The sequence below is a fragment of the Macrotis lagotis genome, chromosome 2 (genome assembly GCF_037893015.1).
Source record: "Macrotis lagotis isolate mMagLag1 chromosome 2, bilby.v1.9.chrom.fasta, whole genome shotgun sequence".
Lineage (NCBI taxonomy): Eukaryota > Metazoa > Chordata > Mammalia > Peramelemorphia > Peramelidae > Macrotis > Macrotis lagotis.
Genome location: NC_133659.1, coordinates 112,271,210 through 112,293,661, shown reverse-complemented (window position 1 = coordinate 112,293,661; position 22,452 = coordinate 112,271,210). Strand labels below are relative to the sequence as shown.

The 22,452-nt window shown below is 39.2% G+C and overlaps 1 protein-coding gene across 1 annotated transcript in view; it reads left to right on the top strand.

The window, feature by feature from the left end:
* The window catches only part of KCNH1 (potassium voltage-gated channel subfamily H member 1), a 543,149-nt gene extending 528,487 nt beyond the window's left edge, over positions 1–14,662 (top strand). The window contains exon 11 of the mRNA XM_074222595.1: positions 13,556–14,662. Within this exon, the coding sequence (XP_074078696.1) occupies positions 13,556–14,413 (858 nt within the window). The 3' untranslated portion in view covers positions 14,414–14,662. The remainder of the gene's footprint in view (positions 1–13,555) is intronic.
* Positions 14,663–22,452: the final 7,790 nt, after the last annotated feature.

Genomic DNA, 22,452 nt, shown 5'->3' with positions numbered 1-22,452 from the left:
GAAGGACAACACATCAAGTGCTTAATTAGTGATTGTTGAATTGAATTTCTCCCTTGGATTCAACATTCTTCCAGAATAAGGTCAACAATACCAATCTCCTAATTGGCTCTGCTTTCCCATGTAAAGATAAATATCCTGAAATTGCCTATCAGTATAGCATGACTGTCACAAGCAGGACAAGCAGGAGACTGAGAGAAAATTTCTGAATTAATCATATCAATGTAATTCCCTTCTGAAGTGCCAATTGCTTATTAAGGAAACAATGGATTCTGATGCCCAAAATATCACACAGAGTCACATATTCTAAGTAGCAGCTCCAACTCACCTATAACAATCCAAGTCTAGATTCCTCTACAAATCATTAATCTCAACTCATTAGAGGTCTATGGGACCACTACCCTGCCTAATGGTGAGTTACTTCACCCATAAACAAATACCTTGGCAACCAGGAGATAATGCAGAAGAAGAATCAGAGAAGAAACTGATCCTTTTACCCACATTTGTGGTTTCTTTCTTCCTCTTTTGAGACCACATCTTCATTTCTCAAAATAATCACAGCTTGAAAGAAAATTTTAATGGGCATGTGGGAGGTAGGGTGGTCAAATGATCAACCTACTGGATTTGCAATCAAAGGTCCCAGTCCAAATCTCAGCTATGCCACTGAGTAGTTCAGTGACCATGGCTTGAGCAAAGTTTTTAACCTTTCTGAGTTTCAATTTCCTGATCTGGAAAATGAAGGGATGGACTAAAAGATCTCTAAAATTCCTTCCTGCTCTCAGTTTTATGATACTATGATGTTTAAAAAAAAGAGAGAGAGAGAGAAACTAGGACATTTCACCCCCAAGGTTAAAAGCATCCTATTGTTCTGTCCTTAAGAAAGTTCTTTGGTCTTCTTGACAGAATTGTAGGGGTTTCCTTCTATCTTCTGGCAAATTTGCAGTTGTCTTTCATTTTGATACTGTCTGCAAGAAATAAATATATTTAATGTATATATATATATATATATATATATATTATATATATTATATATATAAACACGTACATGAATATGTTTATACACATAGAATTATATACATATATGTATATATGTGTATTTTGTCTTTGTGTACACACATACACACACACACACACACACACACACACACACACACACACACACACACAGAGCTTCCTCTAAGCAAAGTGGCCAAAACAGGGGTTTAAAGAGTGAGGATTTTAAAAGGCCAACTGGAAACAGTGTTATCATTTCAATTCATCTGCGGTTTGTTTTTCATACTTTATGTTTCTTAAGAGACCCTGTTTGTTCATCTTGATGTGTTATATACTCTGCCATAAAACGGGGACTGAGTTACCGAGGCAGGGGCTGGCAAGGTCAGGAAGCTGTAACAAAGGCAACGTCATGCCGAGCCCGCCAAGGTCTGGTTGACACATTCCAGGGGGGCCATCAGCCTATCTGACGTCACTGTGTGGGAGAGTTTGCTGGGAGTGAAGGCTGTGTGATTCTCTGGCCTCTCAGACACAGGGCAGAAGAAACGCTAACTAAGGATCTGACTGGAGGACTGGCCAGAGACTTCAAGGGTCTATGTACAATGGGTTCCTACTCTATAAGGGCCTTCAAGTCCATGCTGAACAGATAAGAAACAAAAGAGGTTTTTTTCCTTCATGTATTTGCTAGATGCCTGCTCAGGTCGCTTCTAAATATGCCATTCTGTGCACTGAATTCTAAGCATTAGGATCATATGTATGCAAGATGATTTCTATTCTTTGGGTCTCTCTGAAAGCTGGGCTCATCTCACATAGTGGAGGCAAGAGCTTCATTACATTACGTGCTATTAGGACACTTCACAGATTTCATCAGAATTTTTGGTAGGAATTGTTAAATCATCAGGGCCAGGCTACTGTCACACTAACTGGAGTAGGAAATGGCAAACCAGGTGAGCATCTTTGGCAAGAAAACCCCAAATGGGGTCATGAAGAATTAGACGTGGTACAACAACACAACTTTAATTCTACAGCAGAAGTAGGATTTGAATTTACTTCTTCTGACTCCAAAACCAGAACTTCCTGAATTTCTGTGGTCCTGGGTCCTCAAAGCTGGAATTAACCACTATTCAGAGTGAGATATTGGCCATAACTGTCTATCAGCTTTGGAAAGATGCTAAAGCTTCTGAGGGGTCTACAAGAGAAGGTAGCAACTAATATTAGGAGTTTTCTTTTCATGGCATTCCCTATATCAGTGAAACCACACACTAGTTACTATCCACTATCCTTAATTAATATTATTATTTATTTAATTATTATTTATATTAACTTAATTAACCTAGAGTATCACGACTTATTCAGTCCCTCCCTCTAGGTGTCCTTTAGGACTTTTTATCTGGTCCTTGATTTCTATGATCATAGCATAAATTCCATACATAGTTTGGGGATTTTTTGTACATATATTACATTATTTCTTAAAGACCTTTCTCCAATTTGTCCATCTAATTGAATGAAAGCACCCCATTACTTTAATGTACTCACAAACTTTACTTAGTTTCTCTGTTTATAAAATGAAAGAATAGGACTGGATGACCTCTGAGATGCCTTCTGGCTCTAAATCTATGATCCAAGCTATTGCAAACCCTCAGGAGAATCTCTGCTGGGTTTGTCAAAAATCCTCATGACATTTCTCATGTGCCATGTCAGCAAGCTTCTAGGTTAATAGATCTCACAAGGGCTTCTGTTTCTAATCTGAAACATCATTCTTTAGTGTCTTAGACATATACACAGTGCATAAGGGTCAGGCTTGAGCATACAGAAAACTGTTAGAGTAGCAAGAGACCACAGAGACCATCTCATCCAATTTCCTCACTTGACAGATCAGACACTGGAGGAACAGAGAGGTGAACAAGGTTTACCCAGGTATGGCAGAGCTAGAATTCAAATTCTCCATCTAGTGATCTTTCCATTGGTCCTCATCTGTGCCACAGATCTAGAAAATAGCCCAACCTTGCTGCATCCATAGATGAGCAGTAGTGTATAGTTTACTGAACTTGGAGTCAAGAAGACCTGAATTCAAATCTCACCTTAACTCATTAATAACTATGTGACCCAGGGTGAGTCACAACCTATTTGATCCTGAACTGTCTGCTCTCATATTTATTTACTTATGCTTTCAGTACATACAACAGATCAAAGAGCAAAATCTACCTTAAAGTGGACGTGACTTTATTATATCCATCTGTAAAAATAATAACAGCACATACCTCAGAAAGCTGCTGTAAGGATCACATTTTACACAGGTACGCTCACAAGCACACATTACACATATGTCTGTCTAGAAAGTGCTTTTACAAACCCTAAAATTCTGTATAAATATTTAGTATGATGATGATTATTGCTCATCTGGACAAGCAAAAGCAGGATAGATGTCATGTAAGCAGTTGGATTTAAAGCTATTTAGGGAAAGTTGTTCCAGAAGAAACAAGTATTATGACCTCAGTACACAGCCATGCCCACTCCTAGATGATGTTCCTAGCAGGGGAACCCAGCAGAGAAGGACTGGGGAACTAGAACTCAGTCTTGGATTCACACATCACTTAAGCAGAGAACAAAGGTGGGCAGGGGTTGGCAACAAAGATAGATTTTAAAATATCTCCTGCATTAGGCATTTAGAAAACACCAACCAGCTGGCCCTGCTCCTTTGGTTCTGTTTGTAACTCTCACTATGCACCTGCTGTCTTTCCAGTAAGATCCAAGCACTATGGTTTTTGGTTTTTGGTTTTTGTTTTAGTTTTTTTCCCCCTAATAAGCCAAAGGGCAGATCACCTTGTCCTGTTACATTCTGTGCTGGTGCTTTTCCTCCAAACCTTGGGTCCCAGCTCATTGATTTTCCTCAAGAACACATGGCAATAGTGTGGCAGTGACTTCCCCCAGCTAATGCTTTAATATTATTCAAGTAACAACTGAGGAAATGAAAGAATGATCATAAATATCAAGATGCAAACCATCTTTTCCTTCTCTATTTTGGGCTTCAGAGAGAGATGGTTGCAAGGGTAAGGTCTTGTTCCTAGATGCATAAGTGTCCTGTTAGGAAAGTCTGGTTGGACTGAACAAAGTAATTGTGAATTGTCAAAGAACAGCAGGAAGAAACAAAGAATCTACCGTGTAACAAGGATATGTATGTATGTATGTATTCATGTAAATGTATATATGTTTTATATTTATGTGTATGAATGGTATTTATATACCTATGTTCATATGTTATTACATTGGTGTGCAAAGTGTATGTCTATGTATTATGTGTGTGCATGTATATGCATTTCTACATATCTGCATGTGTATATTTATGTATCTGTATATTTATATTCATGTATCTATTATGTATCAGGCAGGATGCTAAAGGTTGGAGATATAGTGAAAGGCACGAGACAGTTCTTGCCCTTGAGAAGCAAATAATCTAATGATGGCAGAGCACATACAAACAAGCTGAAAAGGAGGGAAGGGATGAGATATCCAGCAAGGATGTGATAAAGTCCTACAGCCAGGTGAGAAAGGGTCTGATGAAGTGACAGTTTCAGAATTGATTTCATCTTGCCAAGTGATAAGATTCTGGAGATCATGAAGTCCAGGAAAATCCCCAGGTGGAAAATAAATGAAGTGAATTCTCCAAGGAGGTGCTTTTCAATGCCCACATTCTCCAACCAAAGGAAGGGAGGAGCCCTGGTGCAGGAGGTACTGTGGAGTTATGAGTTTCAGAGCTGATTTCATTTTTGCAAGGTGATGAGTTTCTGGAAGTCTTAAAGTCCAGGAAAGTGGCCCAGTGAGAAATGATGAGGAAAATTTCCAGAATAAAGATCTAAAATGTTCCTTAGTAAGAGTAAGTAAAATTCTCCAAAGAAGTATGGACAAATTCCTAAGATACTGGGTCCTTCTATTCTCTTCATCAGGAAAATACAATTAAATTTAATTCAACAACTAATATATGCCGATTCTGTATGGTACTTAGGAAACCCTTCAAATGTAAGTCTTCTGAAATGTACCACAAGTTTGAAGGCAATCTTTGAGCTAGCATCCACTCAAAACTACACTTGACAAGCCTCTACCATTGCTTCTTTTACCAGATCAACCAGAAGACCCACTATTTCAAAGTAAGCAATATTTGAATCATATAGGAACATTCCACCTCCTAGCAAAGAAGCTACAAAAATAACTAAAGAGAATATCTTCAGTACCCATAAAAAGGAGAAAAAGATCTCCAACAACCAGGAGCTATGAATTTGCACTTTACCACATGAGCTCTCTTAAGTTTGAAGGACCTTTACCCTGCACACTGTATATGAACTAACTGGGGAGTGGTACACAGATTTTTGGGGGTAGTGTTTTGTTCCAACTATTCTTAGCTGACTCCCTTAGTAAATATTATCATTCAGTTGTTTTCAGTCATGTCCAACTATTCGTGATCCCATTTGGGTTCACTTAAGTGATTTTCTGTTTCCTTCAAACTTAAAAAACTGAGCAACAGGCTTAAGTCACTTGCCCAGAGTCACACAGCTAGTAAGTATCTGAGGACTGGAACTCAGAAAGATAAATTTTTCATGACTCCAGTCCCAAAACTCTATATGATCTAGTTGCCCAACTTAGTAAATACCCCTTTAAAAAAAGTTAATTGAGGAGCAGTTAGGTGGCTCAGTCCATAAAGCACCAGCCCTGGAGTCAGAAGGACCTGAGTTCAAATTTGACTCCAAACATTTAATAATAACCTACTTGTGTGACCTTGGGCAAGTCACTTAACCCATTGCCTTGCAAACAACCACCCCCCAAAAATGTTAATTGAATCTGGCTGACTAAATGATGTCATTGATAATCATGCCAGCACAAGAGCACTGGAGTGCTATGGTGCCCTCCCTCAAGTCTCAGAAATACCCCCTAAGTCCTCAGGGAATGGAGTAACTCTGCTCTGAAGAACCAATTAGTCAGGGAGACTCTCCTAAGCTTCAAAGCCCTACATTCCTTCATAATGTAAACCTTTAAGCTTCTTTTTCCTTTCCCCCTGAGTATATCTTGGGGAGGGCAAAGACTCCATCTGCCTCATCAGACAGAAGCATTTCTGAGGGCAAGGACTGTCTCTTTCTTCAGAAGAGGAGCTACCTGAAATGAAAGACTTGGATTGGGGCTTCCTGAGGACAGGAACTGTGTGTCTCTCTCCTATCAGATGGAGAAGGAAAGGGAATAAGTAATGCTATAGAATGCACTATGTCCTGAGCACTGTGCTTCTTACCAATATTATCTCATTTGATCTCTTCAAACCCAGTCTCCCCACTGCATACAGACTAAGGCTTTGCAAACAATGAGTTTGTAATGCAGTGGGTGTCCTTCTGACTCAATGATGTGACAGATTCAGTTTTTGCCCTGGTTCTGAGATTCTTGAAAGAGATGATTTCACATTTAATCCAAGCTGGAGGAGTCAGTTTTTCTTTCTGACTCACCTATGATGCAAGAAGAATTGCTTTAGAAAGTCCCTGCTGCTTGAAGGACATATGGTACCCCTCCCCGCTCCCCAAGTCCCAGACTAGGGAGTTTGTCTTTTTCCATCTTACAGTGAGTCATACCCTATTCAGCATTCTACTCATGTCTCTGATGCACCTTGGCTCTGGGTGTAAAGAGGATAAAAATCTATAGCCCCTTCTGGTCTGGCAAAGCTGTGGCTGTTGCAGCAATTTTTTTTAGCAATTCCTTCCATTGTTAGGAAGCAGTCTCCCTAGAAATGAGCCAGGAGGACAGAAGCTCTCCCTAGATCTGAACTAGAGCCAGGAATCAAATATGAATTCTATGACTTGGGACTGCAAAGCTTCCCTTTACACTAACTTTTGAATGGTAGACAAAGGGGTTCTGGATTCTTTAAATCTGCAAAAGAATCTTATACAAATCACTCAAATAAACTCTGGTTGATACAAGTGCACCTCACATTTTTAGGGTTAAAGACTCGTTATATGGTTTCTTTATGGTCTGGAACTCTCAAGGGATGGATTGCCTCTTCTGTCAATATAGGTTGGGTCCTCTGCAACTTAGAGTCTTAGGGATCTGCTTAGAACACTGAGAAATTTAAACTCATCTGAGGTTGCACAGTCATTTTATATCAGAAAACCAACTTTCTATCTAGTTAACAATGCTTTGAGAGCACTCAGGGTATGAAGCAATGTAATAGAGTGGAAAGTGCATTGAATTCTAGAGGCAGCTCTGACCCTTACAGCTGTATAACATTTTAGAAGACTCCTGGCCTGGCTCAGATTTGAGAGCCATTGGCTAGTCAAAGCACTTCGTGTACTAGCTCTATGATCTTGGGGAAAGTCACTTCTCTCAGACACCCAGTTTCCTCATCTGCAAATTGAGGGCAGAAGTGATACTTTCAATGACTGTTTCATAAGCTTGGGCTGAGGAAGGTGCTTTCTAAACCTAAACATTCTATAAAAATGTGAGAAGCTGATTTCTGAGCTTCAGTTTCCTTATCTGTAAGATTGGAATGATAATACCTGTCCTTATTTATTGTGAAGCAAATGAAGCAATATTTGCAAAAATACACTTTGTAAGCTGTCCAGGCTATAAGGAGTAAAGAAAAGGATTTTGACTTAAAATTTAAACTGGCCCTTGTGATAACCAAAAGGGACACTTGAGGAAAGAGGCTGTTTCCTCTGTGAGATGTTCAGATTCTGTGCTCTTGACAGGTATCAGTGCCCTTGTGCCACTGTTCTGAGGGATATTCTGACCCTGGTTGCTGTGCTATCTGCTCCTGGGCCATCCCCGGACAGAAGGAGCTGTGGAGGCAAGCCCTCTGGTTCATGACTCATACTGCAGCCCCAGCTTGCTCAACTTTGAGCAGATGTGAGTAAAGTACATGGTCACACACACACACACACACACACACACACACACACACACACACACAGACTGATTTCATTCTATAAAGTGATTCATTCTATAATGTCAGGCTAAAGTTGAGATAACAGGAACTAAATAGCAGCTGCCCCTCTTCTCCTCCCCTCCCAGGCAGTTCTGGTTAGCACACACCATGGAGTGCTGGGTCTGGCCCCTAGCCAGTTTGGGGGAAAAGTGACTTGATCCTGAAGGCCTGGGATGACGCAGCAAACTCTGGGTGGTCCTAGGCAGTGGCAGGCCTTCAGGGTGCTGCATCACACCAAAGCCCCAGGTCATTTGAGTTAAGAAATACATGCCAAAAAGAAAAAAGAAAAGAAAGAAATACATGCCTGCACTGGACTTCATGGAGTTTTATGCTCTTACCAGAACAAAGTGGGCCTGGGGGTGAGGGGCAAGGGAGGGTACTGCTATTTATGAGGAACTACACCAGTTTAGTAGTCACTCCCTGGGGACCCAATCCTCCTGTACATCTGCAAAATGGGGAAATAGCTCACAGGGAGTGTTGCATGAATAATAATAGATAATAAATACTATTTATAGATCACACATTTGTATAGATAACATCTTGTTTACTCTAGGAGTTAGGTGCCATTATATAATTATTTTCATTTTATAAATGAAGAAAACTGAGACTCAAACAGGTCAAATGACTTAACATAATTGATAATTATTTAAGGAAGAATTCAAACCCAAATCTTTCAAGGTTTTTGCTCTCTATTATACCACATTGCGTCTTTTAAAATTTGTAAGTAAACTCCAAGACCTCATAGGATTAATGAGTAAAGAGACGAAGAAAAATTGGCAAGAATTCCTAATGACTTCAAAGCATGAAGACCAAATCTGTGGTTTCATTGACATAAGGTGATCTCTCTACCAGTTTAGGTTGACACTTTTCTACCATTGATATGATTGATAAGATTGAATTACTTAGCCAGGATCATGCAAGCTAGTATATATTAAAGATAGGACTTGAACCCAAGCTTTTTGACTGTTAAGTACTCTCTCCTTCCAATACTCCAAGATGGTATCTCTTAAGACTATAGGCTGCTTATTTTGGTATTCAAAAGAGGGGTTAACATGTTGGTCAGTCCTCATTACTACAGGCTGTTGAGTCCTTGCTTAGGTTTCCCAACCTGTTGGACTAGGGCATTAAAAATAAAATTTAATTAATTTATCTAAAATGATGTATTATGATATATTTTAATGAAAAATGATTATATTTTATAAAATAAAAAATAGTGAGAAAAATGACATTGTTTTCCATATTTCTGCAAATCTCTTTTAATATCTGCTTTTTTTTCTTAAAAGATGGTTGGATACTCACCTCTGCTTCTGCATGCCATCTGTTACAGTGTATTATTTTGGTTGAAAGAAAATCTGGCCTTTCCCAGATATGCAGTTGGAAAAGGGAGGGGCCTTTTAATAATGCATATAAATTCTTAGTATTACTGTAAAAATACTTTTGATTTCTAGGTCTCCCAGATCTTTCTTGTCTCAGGGAGTCCCAGAGGTCTTCAGACCATATTCAAGAAGTGGTGATATATCAGGGGTGAGGAACCTTTTTTCTGCCAAGGGCCATTTGGATATTTATAACATTTGAGGGTCATACAAGCTTATCAACTTAAAAATTAGCCTGCTATATTTGATCAAACATTCAAACTTAAAAAGCTCCTAGATTTATTGAGTTTCGAGTCCCTTTTGTAGTTGGCTTGGCAGGGCCAAACCAGATGATTTCTTGGTATAATTGAACAGAACTCTGAAAGAGAGTCAGACACCAAGTAATTATAATGATCAATCTTTGTCTATGAGAATTGATAATAAAACACACCTCCCTCCTTTAGATAAAGATGTGTGAGAGGGAGCAGATGGCTCCCCTTGTCACAAATGATCATAGCATCAGTTGGTTTTACTTAAATGTTTTTCTTTGTCACAAGAGAGGACTCACAATGTGAAGTGTTTCTAGAAAGGACTGTGACATAAAGAACAAGAGATCTCAATGAAATTTATTTTTCTAAAATATTCTATTTGTGTTGCATTCTGAAAGCAGACTGGTCCAGTGCATTTGAAGTGTCCAAGCTTTTCCATGTTTCTCATTCATTATTTCCTTTAGTGCAGTAATATTGTGATTTGTTAAGCAATTCTCCCAAACCCACATTATTTTTAGTTTTTGTTACCCCTAAATTGTTGCTATGAATATTTTGGCACAAATGGGGCCCTTCTTTCTATGTTTGACTTTCTTGGGGCATGTATTTGATTAGATAGGATATTTAAACAAGGAACACAGCCTTGATTTGAATTCTTTCCTCTACCACTTATTAGTTTGTGAACTTGGATAAATCATAATCTCTTTAATGTTCAGTTTTCTCAAATATAAAATGCAGATGATGCTATTCAAACTATCTACATTAGAGGTCTTTGTGCAAATAGCTTGTAAATTTTAAAATTAAATATCAATCATTATTATGTAACAATTTAAGCTGTCCAGAAAAGGAATAGACTGCCTTAGAAGAAATAAGCCAATCATATTGAAAGTATTCAAGTAGGGACATGGTCGCCACTTATTGGAAATGTTCTAGCTCAAGGATGGAGAACCTATGGGCCTCAGGACCTATTGATCTGGTGTTGTCAAGGCAACTGTGGGTGAGACTCAAAATTCAATAAATTAGGAGCTTTGATTAAATATTTGACCAAATATAACTCTTGAATTATGTTATAAATATCATGACTTGGCAGAAAAAAGATTCCCCACCCATTTTCTAACTGGAAGTCTTTTTCCTAGGCTCGTGACTCTGTAGTACTTGAATGATTTCATAGAATGATATGACCTCAGAGGTCACCTAGTTCAGCTCATACCTAAGCAAGACTCCCATCTTTAACATAGTCCACCAATTGAAATGTTAACCTTTCCAGTTAGGTCCCAGAAGGAAAACAACAACAGAACTAGGAACAGTAGGTAGAAACTCATTCACTATTACTTGCTATGACCTCTGGTGCTAAGAAGAACACCCTGAAATTTGCTTCCTCATGGGAGTCTTGCAAATACTTAAAGATAGCTATTATGCGTCATCTCCATCCTTCCCAAGCCACTTCTTTTCCTGATGATTACTCCTAGATCCCTAGAGGTAGCCAGATGATGCACCAGATAGCGAGCTGAATTTAGAGTCAAAAAGACCTGAGTTTGAATCCTACCTAGAGATATGAGGCTAGGCAAGTCACTTCACCAACTACAGTCTCAATTTAACAATCTGTAAAATTATGGGAATAACAATAATGGTATCTATCCTGTAGTGTTGTTGTCAGGCACAAATGAAGTAGAATATGTAAAATATTTTGCAGACCTTAAAGCATTCTCTAAATACTATTTTTCATTACTGTTGTCGTTGCTGTTGTTATTGCTATTATTCAGTTGATGTTTAAATGATAGACTTACACGTTTTCATGACCTCATTCTGCCTCCCATGTGAAAAATGAAATAATATAAGATAATGACAAATGATAATAATATTTATTTAGTGCATTAAAATTTACAAAGCACTTTATTAAAAATAATTTCTTCTCACAGAAACCTAGGACATAAGTATTATTATTATCCCCATTTTGTAGATGTGGAATGAAGTTGAGAGAGGTTAAATAATTTGTCCAGTATCATTCAGCTAAGAAACATCTGAGATCAGAATTGAACTCAAATCTTCCTGATTCCAGGTGTATCTCTTTCTACTGGACACCTAACTGTCACAGAGAGACTTCATAAGGTTAAATCTAATTGCCAAAATTATGACAGAAGAAATTATTGCTGTAAGTTTGGAGCAAGGCAAATTCACCATTGACTGGTGAATGAAGTAGAATGAAAAGTAGAATGGGAACCAGCTATCAAAGCTAACTAAGATTTGGATTGATGGGGGGGGGGCAGGGCACGACTAGGTAGCACAGTAGATAGAGCCCCAGTCCTGGAGTCAGGAGTACCTGAGTTCAAATCCGGCCTCAGACACTTAATAATTACCTAGCTGTGTGGCCTTGGGTGAGCCACTTGACCGTGTTGCCTTGCAAAAACTAAAAAAAAAAAAAGATTTGGATTGATGGAAAATAGAAGAGGCATTACAAGGAGGACTTATAAAACTCCTAGAATTTTAGGTTACTATGTGCTGCAGATAAGTGGTGGTATTCATGATCCACAAGCATTCATTTTGTACCTTCTTATTCAAGACAATAAAGGACTCATAGGTAGATGTCTTCCCACCCCCATCTGTGACTATTATAGATTGGAAATTCCTTGCTTTCAGGAAGCAGATAGGAAGAATTCTCCCCTGGATATTATTTACCACAGCACTACACATTGTTATAGAACTAGAAAAAGTCATACAAATGGAAAGGATTATGGAGAGTTTGATGTTAAACACCTTCTCTGTAGCAAAACTGGTCCAGATTGTTAATGTTGTTTATCCTTCACTCTTGAAGAGGAAAGGTGATGTCTTTACTTGCACAGGAATTAGATGGAGTTGGATAGAATGAGTTATCTCCTTTGCCAGAAAGAGTAGTTCAGACAAAAACTGGGATAAAGGCTGAATTGCCAATGCCCAGGTCACCCTCTTATAAGGAATATTATATAGCCTTCTCCAATAGGATAGTTCTAAGCAAAGAAGCTTTCCCACTGTCTGTACTGAAGGAATGTCAGAGCACTAATACAAGGTAACTGATTTCCATCTATGAGTAAAACCTCACATGATACCTGTAATTCAAACATAGCCAGAAGTCTTTATTTCCCAGAGCCATACAGTGTCTTGAACATAGTAGGTACTAAATAAATATTTATTAAATTGAATTACTTTCCACTATTTAAAAGAAGGCAACATGGTAACATGGGAAGAACATTGGACCAACAGTAAAAGACTTGGTTCTAGTATTTAGTTTCTCATTTAGCTGTTTGATAACCATATATTCACTTGGGCACATGGTGTAATGGGTGGTTAAGTGATGATAGATAAAACACAAGCTCTGGTGTCAGGAAGACTCATCATCCTCAGTTCATATCTAGCCTCAGACACTTACTAGTTGCATATCCCTGGGCAAGTCACTTAAATCTATTTGCCTCAGTTTCCTCATCTGTCAAATGGATTGAAGAAGGAAATGGCACTCCAGAATCTTTGCCAAGAAAACTCCAAATGGAATCATGAAGAGTAGGATAGGACTGAAAAATGGAAAGAACCCTGGCCTTGGAGTCAGGAGGATCTGTGTTCAAATTCTACTCCTAATACTAGCCATGTGACAATAGGCTAGTTACTTAACTTATACATGATTTATTTATCTGTAAAAATAGGGATAATAAAGCACCTACCTCACAAGGTTGTTGTGAATCAAAACAGATAATGAATTAAAAGAACTATATAAATGTGAACTAATTTTTAAAATTATTATTAGACATATAATAATAGGTAGGTCACTGTGAGTTTTCTCATCTATAATTAGATTAGACTATCTAATATTTAAATTTTCTCCCAGTTCTAGCATTCTGTGATTCTCTTAAAAAATTTGGGTGGTTTGAAGAAAAGGACCTGTGATAGAAGTGAGGGTAGCCATGCTTTTGGGGGCCGCCATCATCATCCATCTTAAACACCTCCCATGTCATTTTTCCTTGTTGCAGATTGTGTTTCGGAAGATTAGTGATGTGAAGAGGGAAGAAGAAGAGAGAATGAAACGGAAGAATGAGGCCCCTCTGATCCTGCCCCCAGACCATCCGGTCCGGAGGCTTTTTCAAAGATTCCGGCAGCAGAAGGAGGCCAGGCTGGCAGCAGAGAGAGGGGGCCGGGATCTGGATGATCTGGATGTGGAGAAGGGCAACATTCTGTCAGAGCATTCCTCTGCAAACCACACAGTGGTAAAGGCCAGTATTGTCACTGTTCGGGAGAGCCCAGCAACCCCTGTCTCTTTCCAGTCAGCATCTACCTCAGGGGTATCAGACCATGCCAAACTACATGCCCCTGTATCTGAGGGTCTGGGTCCCAAGGGGGGTGGAGGGGATTGTCCCAGACGCAAAGGTTGGGCTCGTTTCAAAGATGCCTGTGGAAAGGGGGAAGACTGGAACAAAGTCTCCAAGGCCGAGTCAATGGAGACACTTCCTGAGAGAACAAAGACACCTGGGGAGACCACCCTGAAGAAAACAGACTCTTGTGATAGTGGCATCACCAAAAGTGACTTACGCTTGGACAATGTTGGTGAGACCAGGAGTCCTCAGGACCGTAGCCCTATCCTTGCAGAGGTCAAGCATTCCTTCTACCCCATCCCTGAGCAAACTCTTCAGGCCACCATGCTGGAGGTGAAGCATGAGCTGAAAGAGGATATTAAGGCTTTGAACAACAAAATGGCAAACATTGAAAAACAGCTCTCTGAGATATTAAGGATATTAACTTCCAGAAGATCTTCTCAGTCCCCCCAGGAGCTGTTTGAACTATCAAGACCCCAGTCCCCAGAATCAGAGAGAGATGTTTTTGGAGCAAGCTGAGGGGCCCATTTATTTAAAAATAAAAATGAAAACATAAACATTGCAACCCCTCTTCCAGAAATATATATGCATAGAGCTAACATCTTCTTCTCAAAATAAGATTTTCTCATTGATAGAAAATCAGTGAGGGACCAGTTGATCCAGCATGCCCCCCCACACTCTGGACAAAGAGGAATTTGCCACCACCCTGCAAGATGGCAGTTACATTGGAAGTATCTTAGCACAAATTTGGAAGAGGGGGTACACTGTTCAAATAGTATATTTCTTTTCTCCTCAGTTTGGACTTTTTTTAAACTTTCACAATATTTGTAAAAAAAAAAAGAAATATAGAGGGGAAAAAAAAGAACCCATCAGCCTTTTGAAGATTGAAGTGGGGTGGCTAGGGATGTGTTCACAATTATGTGACCTTTAGATCCTTTGCCAAGTCCCCAAAGACTCTGAAGGGTATGAGAATCACTCATACCCTTCTGCTGGGCTGCCTTCCTGTACATTTGTACAGCCAGTATCCAGTGTCATACCATATTTTCATATCATAAGAATCATTTGTAACAAACATGGGGAAAAGGAGGGAATAGGTGGGAGGGTAGAATGCCTTTTATCCTTTCATCTGTCATGATCAAGACCAAAAGACAGATGCAAGTTTTGTGCTTCCCACCAAAGGTTGGAATCATAAAGCCATGGAGATTTGCCACTGGGCCTGAAACCCAGTGGGTTACTTGAGGATGTAAAGCCCTCTCTCTTGGTCTGCAACCAGTGACTTGGATTTTTATGGGTCTCCTAACAATTTCTGGGTCCCCAAGGCTATTGAATGCCTGCATAGAATCCTGATCTTTCATTTCAAGAGTTAAGAGTTGAGCCAATTGTTAGAGGTAGGGAGATAGAGTCTCCTTACCCAGGATCATTAACAGGCCAATTTTTTTCCTGGAGATCTCATATGGACACTGGGAGCCTCTGAGTGGTTCCAGGATCCTAATTGACTCCTATCCCTAGGTGCAGTTCTCTTTGCTTTACTCTACCTTTTGAATACATACATACATATATATATGTATGTATGTATAAATGTACAACCCAATAGGAAAGGAATGCCTATGAAGCATTCCTTGGGGTACACTGGAGATGAAAAAAGTATCAAGAAACCAGATTTGACTTTTTAAGGATGATGATATTTTGTGGCATGTATGTTATGTTTTTGATATAATTCTCAATAGAATTGGCCTTTGCTTTACCATTGTCCTTAGTCAGAAATCCTTGTGGAACACTTATAAGTCCCCCAGTTGCAATCTCATAAATGTAAATCCTTAGGTTGACTTATAAGATCTGCTTTAAAAATTAATGGAATACCACATTAAATAATGAGTTCCCCAACACAGGAGGGATTCAAGCAGAAGCTGGATGACCACCAGTTGAAGATAGAAAAGGGGATGCCTTCCTTGGGCTCCCCAAACTCAGTTCAGAGTTGAAGGCCATTGTGGGACACATTTTGGAAATGTCAAACCCCCTGTGTCTTATAATTCTTAACACTAGAAAAAGTACCAGAAAGCAAAGGGGGGATATGTTTTCATATTTAACTGGAAGGATAAAAGGAACTAGCATTTTGAGAACAAGAGTGTTGGAGAGCTAGTTCAGTCTATGCACCAAAAAGGGCCCCACATCCTGGCTCATAAATTATCAATGCAGGAAGGCCCTATCCTACCTAGCCAACAATTGTGATCCTTATCCCATGATTCTTGGGGACTTTCCAAAGCAACTGGAGTGACTTCCCTAAATAGTGATTTTCTCCAGCAATATTTTGGGGTAAAGGGTAAATATCACTTTTAGAACCAGAGATGATTCTGGAAGATGCAAACCTCTGACGCAGGGTAAGGTTGGCAGGAGGTGTGCCCTGCACAAAGGGGACAGGGACTCCAAAAAAAGATTAGACGTTAGAAGTTCAGTATTGAGAGCTTAGCATTAAAAAGCCCATGATTGGAAATGCAGCTGTATCTTAAGCATTGTTGGCCAGCTGGCCAGACCAAGCCTATCAGTGACACTTGAGATTTTCTGCTCCAAGTTTTAATGAAAAGCATCTTCTTGCCTGGACTGGTGGGGGGGGGGGGGGATAATCACAAAGTTGCTACCTTTTGCTTATGCTAGTTAACAACCTGACATCAGTCCTCTTTAGGACTTTGAAGTTATAGTGAGTTGATGTTCCAAAAGCACACAGTGCTTCTGAAAACTTTTTTTGTCAGGTACCATTCCTTTTATATTTCTTCTGCATCCAAAAAGGAAGCACAAATGGGCAACTGGGTGGCCTTGACCTTCCTGTTGCTCCCATGGCCAGCACTGTCAGACTCTCTCTCATTCTACCTAGCTTCAGAGTCCAAGGATATAATCATTCCCAGGATGATGTCAAAAAATGAAGAGTTTTAATTTGAGGATGATGCAGTGGCTCTAACGCTGACTCAGTGTTACTTAAGTCACGGACAGAATCACATATGAGGAGGAGACTTACACTACTGTGAGGACAGATGCTAGTTGTTTTATAAATTGATTAAAGCTTTGCAGAAAGCTGTGCCTTCCTATTTTCTGTCCTACTACCAATTTGATACATTTTTTTTGCCTGTCTGATGTTTAATCAATCTCTCCATAAGCATTTATTAAGCCCTTCTTAAGGACTAGAAATTATACTCAGCATCATGGATAAAAAGACAAAAATGAAATAATCCCTTCCGTCAAGGAACCTCTCTCCTAATTCACCATTTATTCCATTGCACCTCACTTAGAGGAAAGTGAGCAGAGCACACCTGTATCTACATCTCCCAGGTTTCTGAATTCTCTACATGCTTTGGTCATTTTTCTCCTCCTTAGAAATAATGAGAAAGTTGTAAACTATGTCTCTAAAACCTCATGTCCTCCCTTTTCTTAAGCAGGACATATTGCATGAAGAAGAAAAATCTACTTTCAGGAAGTATCTGACTAGAGACTGTACTTGCAACCTTCCAGCTCCATATTTCTTACTTCTTTCTAACACAGTACAAGGATCTAGCCAGAAGCAGTGTTGAGCCAGTAGGTCTAGCCATGAACAGGCCTATAGATTTCTTTTCCCCTTCTCCCATTGCCTGAGAGGCAGTGTGATGCATTTATAAACATTTAGAGTTAGAGGATCTGAGTTTGAATCCTGCTATTTTTAGCTGGGTGACCCTGGGCAAATTAATTCATCACTCCAGATCTCAGTTTCCTGATCCATGAAAAAATAAAAGGATTGAACAAGATGATTTCTAGAACAAGGGTTTTTGACTTGGAGTCCATGGATCTCCCTTGCCCAAAGGTCTAGGGAAAAATTTTTAAGGGGTCTCTAAACTTGAATAAGAAAAATAACCTTATTCTCTAACTGAAATTTAGGATTTAATTTAATTATTTAAAATAATACTCTGAGAAGGGGGTCCGTGGACTTGGTCCAGAGATTGCTAAAGGGGTCCATGGCAAAAAAGGATTAAGCATATCTGTTCCAAGATCTCTTTATACTTGAAATTTATGATCATGTGATCTTACTTCATGACACGGACAAATTTGCCTGTTAAAATGCAATTCAGGGTCAAAATAGGCTTAACCTTTCTTGGCTCAGATACTAGCTCTTGACCTTGTGGAATGATCTTCTTTTTGGGATCATCCTCTGGAGATGATCATTATATTGTCACTGCTCTATGTTCCTAGCCTAGAAATCCCTAGGGAAGTGTTAAACATTTTACAGATGTGCTCTCTGTCCCCCATAAATCTTTCGTCCTAAAGGTGGCTCCCTTAGCTCTCCAACAGCAAAGTCCTACAAAGTCTTAATTTCATAAGATAATAGATTTAGAACTGGCCAGTACTTTAGAGATCATCCAGTTGTCTAATCCCCACTTTTTACTTCAAATCCAGGGTCTCTTCCCCTGCACCATGCTGTAAAGACTAGGGAGCACCCCCACACTATTGCAGAAACCCCTGCCTCATTTGCTGAGTTTTGTATTGGGGAGAAAAGGAAGAAAATTCATTGAGACCAACCTAGAGAAGACAATTCCTTCATCTAACTCTCAGTATCTCAGAGTCTGGATATTGAAGTTCAACTTTGAGTGGGAGCCAAGGTACATCCTGAAGAAGTCTAGGCAGGACATTGTCCATCTCTATGTGTCTTCTGCCTTTCATTTGTCGCCATTGGTGATTTAAAGAGAATTCCATCATTTTTCCCATGAAAAAATATTGAAGGACTTCTTTTTTCCCCCTTCTATTTTTGGGTTTGGGTTTTTTTACATTTTGTATGCATGCCTGGCTTTGGTCTGCCTTTTACTCCAGTCGGTCTTCTGCCAGTCCACTCTGAGTGATCAAGTTCTGTCCAAGTGCTTTAAATAATAGTGAACTGTCTTATTAGCTGCACTCATGGTCAAGGTGAATGTTGATCCCACTGGAAATCAGCTGTGGAGAGATTAGAAAAACAAAACATATTCTCTTTCTTGGAGGACAGTTACCTTTTAGCTACAATAAAACACAAACTTCTCTTTGAAAGTTATTCACAGTGAGGTCTTGCCTGGCAGAATTAAAGGCTCCAACAATCCTGGTAGTCTGGAGGTGAAGGTGGAGATCTTGTCAGAATCTTCACTCCTTCAGCCCTTTGCTGTATGTGTCAACCATGTTTTATTTTATTTAAGCATTGGACTTAGGTCTTAGTCCATGGAGCTAAATAGTCAGCCAAGTGTTAGAGGGAGAGTTTGAATGCAGGTCCTTTACACAGTTAGTGATCTTTTCCCTATTCACTGGGAATTCAGACATAATAATTCTGTTTCCTATGGGGAATGTCCACAGGAAAGAAACTTCCAAAATCCTGTTCTGGAATAGCATTTTGAGTGCCACAGGCACTTTCTAAAAGTGTTCAAACTCTTTGATTTTAGAGTTTTTATACCTAATAAGCTGAAATTAGGGGGTGGGCAACAATGTTTAAATGCAATGTGATCAATACAAGCATCTACAAATTTTCTTTTAAAAGTTTATGAGTGTATCAAACTGTTGGAAATATTTTCTCTTTTTCCTGACCTCTTTCTATGATACCCTTTTCTTGTTCCTACTATCATGTCTGATGGACAAATGTGTTATTTTTTCTGTTATTATTATATTCTCTTAGATATGCTTTGGGGGTAGAGGCTAAAGTGAGACATCAATAAGAGGAAAATGAGTTTTCCATCTTTGGGTCAAAGGGAAAGGAACTAAGTCAAATTACTGAAATCTTGGATGCAGCTGTAGCCTAAGATTGAGAGAAGACAGACATAATCAAGTCTATGTTCCAATTCTCCCCTTTAATCCTAGAAGCCCAGATAGAAAGCACTAGTTCACTTACATTCAGCCTTTGGCAATTAGAACATTTAGCCTTAAGACCCTTGAGTTAAATTTTACTCTGATGAAACTGCCAATTCCCTTTTCTTTAGTACTTGGTAGTACCCAAATTGGAGATCCCACTGATGATTTCTGGGAGAACAAAGGAAATCCTCTCCAGTAGGTAATTAGTCCTATTTTTCCACTTACTGCCTTCTAGTTCATTTCAATAAAAAATGTCCTTTACTGGCCTCTTCTCTCTTTCAGATGGGGAGACAATCATAGAGCCAATGAATACCATCAGACAACTGAACCATCCTTTTATTATAGATGTTAATATTAGGAAAAGGTTCTTTACTTTTGGAGGTTGTTTTTTTTTAAAATCCAAAGATGGTCATAAAGCCCATATATCTAGAGTTAGAAGAGGCCTTGGAGATCATCTAATTAAACTCATCTCATTTTGCACCTGAGGAAGCTGAGGCCCAAGGAGGCTTTGTGATTTACCTAAGGTTGCATAACTTCAACCTAGGTGCTACAGTAAACAGGATCTTGAGCTGGGAAGGGTTTCAGAGGTCCTCTAGTCCTAAACTCTTATTTTACACATGAAGAAACTGAGATCCAAGCATTATATGATTTGCATAAGATCAGAAAGAAATTTGGGGAGGGAAGGAGGAAAGGAAAGGAAATTCTATTGTACACACTGCCTCACCTAAGGAAAGAAGGATCAGGTTAGGATAGGGTTTATGGCAATCATAAAACCAACACCACTAGGCATCAGACATTGGAAGCAATACAAACCCTATAGAGCCCACATGAGTTCACTGGAGTTAATGTGATTTTTCCCATGGTTCAATTTGTTTCAAGTGGAACTAGTATTGCGTGAGTCTCTAAAACATGTTACTCCAGTTACAGCTCTGGAAATGGATCTGCTGGGTTTCTACTCCTCTCGAAAAACTTTTTTCTTAGAGTGAATTTTTTTTTCTTCCCTCATCAATGACCTCTGAGTCATCAAATTCATCTAATGAGGAGGTCAGGAATCCTGTCTCTCATCGAACTGCCTAGATTAAGAAAGATGCCAATTCCTCATGAATGTATTATCTAATTATTCTGACCCTTGGTCAATATTTGTACATCTGTCAAAAAAATGTCCATGTTTGCTATTTCTCTAATGCTGCATGGACCCTTTGGCGTGGGTGCAGCTCCTTCTCCTGGGGCTTCTCCGTATATCACACTTCTTTTAATTCCTTCCTCCACAAAGTTTCCAGGTCCCTTTACCTCCCCCTGTGCATTTGTCACTTTGTTCAAATGGGCATGAATAAAAAAGTCGTGCAAATGAGCAGATACTATTTTTATGGTCAGCCAAGGACGCTGCCAAGAGCTCTCCTGTATTGTATATCTCCAGTTTGGGAATTTTCAGAGGAAAATGCAGGCACCTCCATGAAGAATATTCCCTTCTCAGACATTTTTAAACAAGCACAAATAAGATTTGTAAAGAAGTTTAATTTTATTTATTATAGTAATAAACTATTTTATACATGATGTTTGTTCGTTTTCTTCAACCAGTCTGAAGCCCTGTGTTCACTCTGGGGATCATGGAATGATGTGGGGAGGGCTCTTTCTATTCATTCTCAAATGACAGGTGCCTAGACAGAACTTGAAGGGCCTGGAGAAAACACTGAGTATATAACATATCAATAGAAATCCTTGATCACAGTAATATAGATGTAGAGATGGAGATGGAGGTCATTGGTTGCAAGCTCTCCCCATTTTGCAGATGAGGGATTCAGGCACAAAGAGGTTGAACAAATTTCTCAGTGTCAGAGTTAGCAAAGGTCTGAAGTGGAACTTGAGAGTCTTGTTTTCCGCTCCAAGTTCAGTTCCCTATCCATGAAGCCAAATTCCCCTCATTTTACAAAACAGGCAAAAATCACTAGGTTACGGGGAGAGGCAGACTTGTCACCAGAACCAAAATCTTCTGACTCCAAGTTGTAGGTATTTAGAGCTGAAATGACCTATTTTAGAGATTCATTAGTCCAATCCTCTAATCTTACAGATGAGAATGAGACCCATAAAAGTGAAGGAGTTTTCCCAAAGTTTACATAGACTCCTCCAGGATCAGGATTCTGACCTGCAAATCCAGCAGTCTCCCAATACCCTTTGCTGCCAATCTACTAGTTGTTATTAAAATGGAACTTGAATCTGCTGTTCAGGAAAAAAACAAATGGAAAGTTCTATTGGCACTTATTCTGCAACAGGAGTCTGTATCGGTGAGTTCATTCATGTGGGTAATTCTTTTACAAGGGAAGAATGCAACCCCTCTACATGTTCTCATCCCCTGTCTCATTCATGCTTTCTCATCAATCCCCCATAAAAGATCCATGATGAATCATAAATTCTAGATGCACCACATATTCTTATCAATTCAACTAACACATACAGTGGCCTAGACCTAGCAAGGCACTGCAGCCACAATTTTCATCAACACGAACTGAGATTTTACACTCCCTCTATTTTACCATGCACAGTTCTCCATCTCCTCTTCTATTTTTCTATCGCCTTCTTTCCTCTCCTCTCTTTATGTTGCCATGAAATTAACCTATTATTCACCTTTTTAGAATAGATTCAGTAGTGCCAAATTCTTGTCCTAGAGGATGGGAATAAATATGATTTGGAGAAAAGACCAATAGTTATTTCAAACCAATTTCTGGTGAATAAAATGA